Source organism: Stegastes partitus, unplaced genomic scaffold (assembly GCF_000690725.1).
Source record: "Stegastes partitus isolate 25-593 unplaced genomic scaffold, Stegastes_partitus-1.0.2 Scaffold73, whole genome shotgun sequence".
Classification (NCBI taxonomy): domain Eukaryota; kingdom Metazoa; phylum Chordata; class Actinopteri; family Pomacentridae; genus Stegastes; species Stegastes partitus.
Window position 1 is genome coordinate 1,012,641 of NW_007577804.1, and position 7,190 is coordinate 1,019,830.

The following is a 7,190-nucleotide window of genomic DNA, read 5'->3' on the forward strand; positions in this document are numbered from 1 at the left end:
GTATTTCATTATCTGTGATCACTTCTTTTCCAATTCCAGTCTATGGGAGCCAGGGCTTTTTGGAGCCAGCAGCTAGCGGACGTAGTGATACTGCAGGTTTTTGACACTTTCGGGTTGGCTTCATTTTTCAGGGCGTCCATCTTTTATACAGTCTATGCAACCAGACGCCGCGCTTGAAAGGCAAATGGCCAGCAGGGGGCGACTCCTCAGAAATCAGATTGGGTAGAAATCTATAAGAAAATGAGCCGACTTCTCTTTTGATTTATTCGTGTTTCTGTCTCAGAATCAACAGGAGTTTTTTTTGTACAATAACTTTAGTGTATTTAACAAAGTTAGGGAAAGTTTTACCTTCATACTATAAATATTTTCAGTTACAAGTCTTTAAAGTGCATGAATTGGGTTCAAATCTTGCACATTTTAATTGACACTGTTTTTTCCCAGAACTTCATCAGTACAGCAGAAAGACACATGACATCCGAGTTCTGGTAAAGACTGACACCAGATCAGTTTTACATCCATCCAGGTGTCACAGTCTGAACACTGGATCTGGTTTCTGTCCAAAGACAAATAAAGCAACACAAAACTGATGTAAAATCACAGAAGGGAGACAAGCAATGACAAAGACGAACACAAAACTACACAAAACAAACTATAGCTAACTTTAAGCATCAGTATTATGGGATGTATCGTAGTTTCATGTCACAAAGACACGAAACACTAACCCAAATAACCAAACGTCAAATTATAATGACAAAAACAAGACACAATCACACAAAACAAAAGAAATGAGGCACGAAATGGCAAAAACCAGATGGGAAAAAAAAGAAAAACAAGACACAAGGGACACAAAATGACAAAAAAAACAAACAAAATGACCACAATGAGGAAAAAAAATGTTCCAAAGACAAACAACACAACTCAAATGACATAAAACGGCAAAAGAGGGTTCAAACAATGACAAAGATGAGCACAAAACTACAAAAATAATAGAAACGAGATGCAAAATGACCTGATCAGTTTTACATCCATCCAGGTGTCACAAACGAAAGACTGAATGTGATTTTTCTTTATTTTTTTAAATCAGCTTAATTCACTGAATCAATTCAGTGTCACAAAGACTATATCACTTTTTTCTTCACTTCCTCTTTCACCAACTTCCTGCTGAACTTGGAAAATGTTATTTCAAGTGGATTACATCTCGGTGTCCCAGTCTAACCACTACATCTGTTTTTTGTTCAGCATGATTTTTTTCTAAAACCAACTCTGTGCATCAATATTATGGGATGTATCGTAGCTTCAGCACCAAAACTGCAGCGGTTTAGTGTCGGTACCTGGAGGTATTGTCTGTTTTCTAATGATTTAGTTGAAAAANTAATGACTGCATAAAGTTTTCAGTTTTCTACAGAATCTTGTGCACATGGATTAATTTTGCGTTTTTTAAAGGTACAACAAAGTGATTCTGATTCAATATTAGGATTTTGCCGCTGAGGCGTCGATGGCTTCTTGCAGATTTTGTAGGTTTTTACAGTGCAAAGTCAGAGAAACGGGCTTATTTTTTGGCAAATTTTAAAAACGAGAGGCGTAGAATGAAGTGATTTTGATGAAATATCACAACTTTAAACTCAGATTTACTTCCTTTTTCCTTTTCTTTTCTTATAGAACTGCATGTTATACTAGCAAATCCAAAAATTATTCCTGTTTTCACAGTTTCTCACTCATAAATTGTTCAAATTCGAAAGAAACAATTAGGATTTGTAGAAATAAATGTTAAAAACAGGGACAACCAATGATTAAATTCCCATTTTTGCACTGGCAAATATTCGCAAACTAGAATTCTAACACGTTAGATGAGTAATAAAAGCAGACGTGAATCCAAACTGCAACATGTTTGGTTCTTCGTGGATCTGTTTATCCTGGTTGATGAACACAGGAGGAGATTAACACAGTTGTGAGCGTTATCTTGCAATGAGTCAAATATACTTAAAACTGTGATTGTTTTATTAGTTCTGCTGTACAACATGTAACCCTCGCTGTGCTCGGGGACAGAGAATCCCACCCACAGAACGACAGAAGAGTTTGACTGACCCGCTGTCGCTGCAGGTGCTGACGTTCGGCTGGAGGGAGGACATCCGGGTGGGCGACCCCATGCACACCAGGAAGGTCTGCTTCGATGCCGTCTCCCACAGCAGCCCGGTGACGCTGTACGACTGCCACGGCATGAAGGGCAACCAGCTGTGGCGCTACAGGAAGGTACGGCTGCATCCTAGTTTCACTTTCACTCAATTAGTTTCAGCACTACTGGGGCCATCTGTTAATGCCTGAGAGGATAAATGGAACACTGAACGATGCATGAACAGCAGAAACTTCTCCCGTCCATTGAAATCGAGGTTTTCTGTGGTGACAAATGTAGAAATGCAACTAAGGAGAGTCCATTTTTAAAACATCTTCGTGGCTCTGAAGATGCTCCTGCTGCAGAGTTTGTTTTTTAGATTTAAACCCACCAACGCGGCTGCACTATGCGTCGTTACAGAAAATATAAAAAGCGTTTTAAGAAGGTCAAAACTGACAAACATGCAAAGACTGTTGGAGTATGTAAGCACACGACACCCTCCTGGATCCTTTTGGACTAAATGCCCAAAAAAAATATCCATGAAAAATCAACAGTTGATTTTATTTTTACCATAAGTTTAGCAGATTTAGCGATTTTTACCTTCATGCTATGAATATTTCCCAACTTCAGCTCAAGGCTACTTATAGGAAATATGAGCGGGAAAAAAAACGAAATTCTGTCCTTGTGACACCTGGATGGATGTAAAACTGATCTGGTGCCAGTTTCTACCAGAACTCGATGGTAAAATATGTGTTTATCTAAAGTTCTGAGGCCCAGAAATTTTGGGAAAAGTCCAATAAAAAGCACCAAAATTCAACCCGATTTTAATATAATTCTGGAAATATTCATAGTATGACGGTAAATCTCTGCACGGCTTCATAAATAAACTGAAGTTGTTGTAAATTTAAAAAAAAATCTGCTGATTCTGAGGAAGTCAAGGGGGAACTTTTTCATCCTTTATTCCTCAACAAATACTCAATTTAAAGGGCTGATAACGAACCCTTTTGCGCATATCTGCTTTTACGAAATTAGTTTTAAAAATACATGCTTTTATAACTCAGTCAGCATAATTATGCACAGCAAGCTTTTAGACATGTTATTATGCTACAATATTAATCCAACTTGTGGTCGTTTTCAGCCATTTAAAGAGTGAATTTAGAAGTCAGGATTGTTGGCGTGTAACCGAAAACTTTAGCCTTCTCCTGGTGCATTCTTGTCAAATTTAAAATGACACAAAAGGTTTCCAAAATCAGCATCAGTGCATGTGTTCACCCCGTTTAGGTTTCTGACAGTGAAGCAGCCTGCAGCATGTGAATATGGTGAACAAAACACAAAAATAATATTGATTTAAGAAGAACTTACAGCTGCTAGTTTAGCAGATAAGCGTGGGAGGAGAAGTCTTTAACACTTCAGGGCAGTAAATCTTACCAGTGTGGTAACATTTGCATTCATTTGTGATTATTTGATGCAAAGTTTATTTGATTTTTCACCCAAAACGCATGGAAGATGACATCATGATATCTCCCAGATTTCAGTCTTTTCTGTGACTCTCCAGGACAAGAGCCTGTACCACCCGGTCAGCAACAGCTGCATCGACAGCAGCCCGAGCGAGCGGCGAGTCTTCATGAACACGTGCGACGCCGCGGCGCTCAGCCAGCAGTGGCTGTTCGAGCGGACCAACGCCACCGTGCTGGAGCACTTCAACCGAGGCGGCAACTGAGGGCGCCGGACGCCGACTCGAGGCCACTTCCAAACGAGAGGATTGTGAAGCAGCGACCGCCTTTGTTCATGTGAGTGGTGCAACCATAGACTGTATAAAAGATGGACGTAGCTGCCGTGACGTCACCCGTTGGTTTCTACACTGAGAAAATGAAGCCAGGGTTTTGCTACTTCCTGGTTGACATCTTGGATTTTTGGAGCCAGTGACGCAAAAATCGTCGGAGGGGGGCGGAGCCACAGGAGCAGCGATTGGTCAGACGGATTGAGAGGCGGGCCCTCTCTGCCCGCCCACATTTACCGCCTTCTGCTCGCTTCGTCTGCATAGTCGCTGCCGACTTTCAATCAAGCCAGCCACGCCCCTTGCCCCGCAAAATGTTGATGATTTATTAAAAATTCAGTATTGATTTATTTTCAGATTGGCCACCTGATCTCTGGATTTGACCATGAAAACTAATAAGAAAAAAATCCTGAGCTGTAGGAATGCAGTATTTCATGATCTGTGATCACTTCTTTTCCAATTCCAGTCTATGGGAGCCAGGGCTTTTTGGAGCCAGCAGCTAGTGGACATAGTGATATTGCAGGTTTTTGACACTTCCGGGTTGGCTTCATTTTTCAGGGCTGGTTGCTACGTCCATCTTTTATAAAGTCTATGCAACCAGACGCTGCGCTTGAAAGACAAATGGCCAGCAGGGGGCGACTCCTCAGAAATCAGATTGAGTAGAACTCTATAAGAAAATGAGCCGACTTCTCTTTTGATTTATTAATTTTTCCTTCTCAGAATCAACTGGAGATTTTTTGTACAATAACTTTTTTATATTTAACAAAGTTAGGGAAAGTTTTACCTTCATACTATGAATATTTTCAGTTGCAGGTCTTTAAAGTGCCTGAAATGGGTTCAAATCTTGCACATTTTAGTTGCCATTGTTTTTTTTCCAGAACTTCATCAGTACAGCAGAAAGACACATGACATCGGAGTTCTGAAAAAAACTGACACTAGATCATTTTTACATCCATCCAGGTGTCACAGTCTGAACACTGGATCTGGTTTCTGTTCGTTTTCTTTAAAACTGACTTAGAGCATCAGTATTATGGGATGTATCATAGTTTCATGTCACAAAGAGACAAAACTGTCCAAAGACCCTAAAACGAGACACAAAACAAGAAAAACAGGCCACAAAATGTCAAACAAGAGGAGCAAAATGACTAAAACGACAAACAACATGACCACAGTGAGAAAAAACTGTCCCAAAGACAAACAAAACAACACAAAACTGATGTAAAATCACAGAAGGGAGACAAGCAATGACAAAGACGAACACAAAACTACACAAAACAAACTATAACCAACTTTAAGCATCATTATTATGGGATGTATCATAGTTTCATGTCACAAAGAGATGAAACTGTCCCAAATAACCAAACGTCAAATTATATTAACAAAAACAAGACACAATCACACAAAACAAAAGAAATGAGGCACGAAATGGCAAAAACCAGATGGGGAAAAAAAGAAAAACTAGACACAAGGGACAAAAAATTACAAAAAACAACAAACAAAATGACCACAATGAGAAAAAAAATTTTTCCAAAGACAAACAACACAACTCAAATGACATAAAACGGCAAAAGAGGGTTCAAACAATGACAAAGATGAGCACAAAACTACGAAAATAATATAAATGAGACGCAAAATGACCTGATCAGTTTTACATCCATCCAGGTGTCACAAACTAAAGACTGAATCTCATTTTTCTTTATTTTTTTTTTTCAATTTTTAATCAGCTTAATTCACTGAATCAGTTCAGTGTCACAAAGACTAAATCACTTTTTTCTTCACTTTCTCTTTCACCAACCTTCTGCTGAACTTGGAAAATATTAATTCAAGTGAATTACATCTCGGTTTCCCAGTCGAACCACTGCATCTGTTTTTTGTTCAGCATGATTTATTTCTAAAACCAACTCTGTACATCAATGTTATGGGATGTATCGTAGCTTCAGCACCAAAACTGCAGCGGTTTAGNTGTTCCCTCAAGAAAAGCCCCAAAATGTCCTCAGAACATTGTAGACGGAGTGTTCCGCTTTTGCAAATACAGTCATGACTCGATAATTTGATCCTTAACAATCTGAAAACCTTGCTATCCGACAGGTTTTTAGGAAAAACAAGCGGAACCCATTAAAAACAGCCTTAATATACTGACAGCCTTGGATTCTGACTCCGACGTGACATTTTATGTCACAAATAAGGATAACGGCGTATTATCTGACTGAACAATCCCACAGATTGGCTACGTTCAGACTGCAGGACTTAATGCTCAATTCAGATTTTTTTGTGAAATCCAATTTTTTGCGAGTTTGTTCACATTTCCAGTTAAATGTGATGTGATCTCCTGTGTGACCTTCATATGACCCAAAAGTGTCCCACATGCGCAGAAGAGGACACAACGATGTCACGCAGCGAGCGTGCTCAGTGTTTACGGACGTAAACACGGATGGTAGCAATGGAGCGTATCTGCCACTCCCGCCACCAATAGTTCAAACAGAAGTGTGACCGCTAACTAAACTAGCATCAGCAGCCAAATACCGTCTGTGTGTTCCGGCCACTTCCACCCCAGGGTGCGCTCCGACGGGGTGGAATTGGCCGGTACGTGCACAAGCGCACCAGTCAATTAGTCGTGAAATCCAGCAATGTGTAGTGTTCTAACAATGCACTAGCTATTATAACAACTCCATCCATCCATTATCTATACACCACTTAATCCTCATTAGGGTTACTGGGGGGCTGGAGTCTATCCCAGCTGACTCAGGGTGAAGGCTGGAGACACCCTGGACAGGTCACCAGTCTATCACAGGGCTACACTTAGAGACAGACAACCAAGCACACTCACATTCACACCGACGGACAATTTAGAATCACCAATTAACCTCAGCATGTTTTTGGACTATGTGGGAGGAAGCCGGAGAACCGGGAGAGAACCCACGCTGTATGGGGAGAACATGCAAACTCCATGCAGACAGATCCCGGTGCCCCATTATAACAGTATAAACAACAAATATGAACAACTAATGAGCCTTCCAGCATCAAGCCCTCCTTGTATCTCCACCTCCGTCTTGACAATCCGACAGCCTTGCTATCCGACATAAAAGAAGGTTTTAGATGTAGTGTCGGATTATTGAGTCACGACTGTATATCAGTGCAGAAACGTTTTGCTGCACTGAGAACATTCTTCCTGTGTTGTCATGTAACATTGTGGAAACGTTTTGTAAAAAAAAGAACATCTATAATGCGTTTCCTTGACAAAAAGTCAAATGTTCTACCTTCAAGTTAACGTTCTAAAACATTCCGTATTAAAGCAACCATTCT

General features: G+C 40.2%; 1 protein-coding gene across 1 annotated transcript in view; it reads left to right on the forward strand.

Moving 5' to 3' along the window:
* LOC103353475 (polypeptide N-acetylgalactosaminyltransferase 10-like) overlaps positions 1–3,830 on the forward strand; it is a 113,921-nt gene extending 110,091 nt beyond the window's left edge. Inside the window, exons 11-12 of the mRNA XM_008276466.1 lie at positions 2,101–2,250; positions 3,666–3,830. Coding sequence (XP_008274688.1) covers positions 2,101–2,250; positions 3,666–3,830 — 315 coding nt within the window. The remainder of the gene's footprint in view (positions 1–2,100; positions 2,251–3,665) is intronic.
* The last annotated feature ends 3,360 nt before the right edge of the window (positions 3,831–7,190 follow it).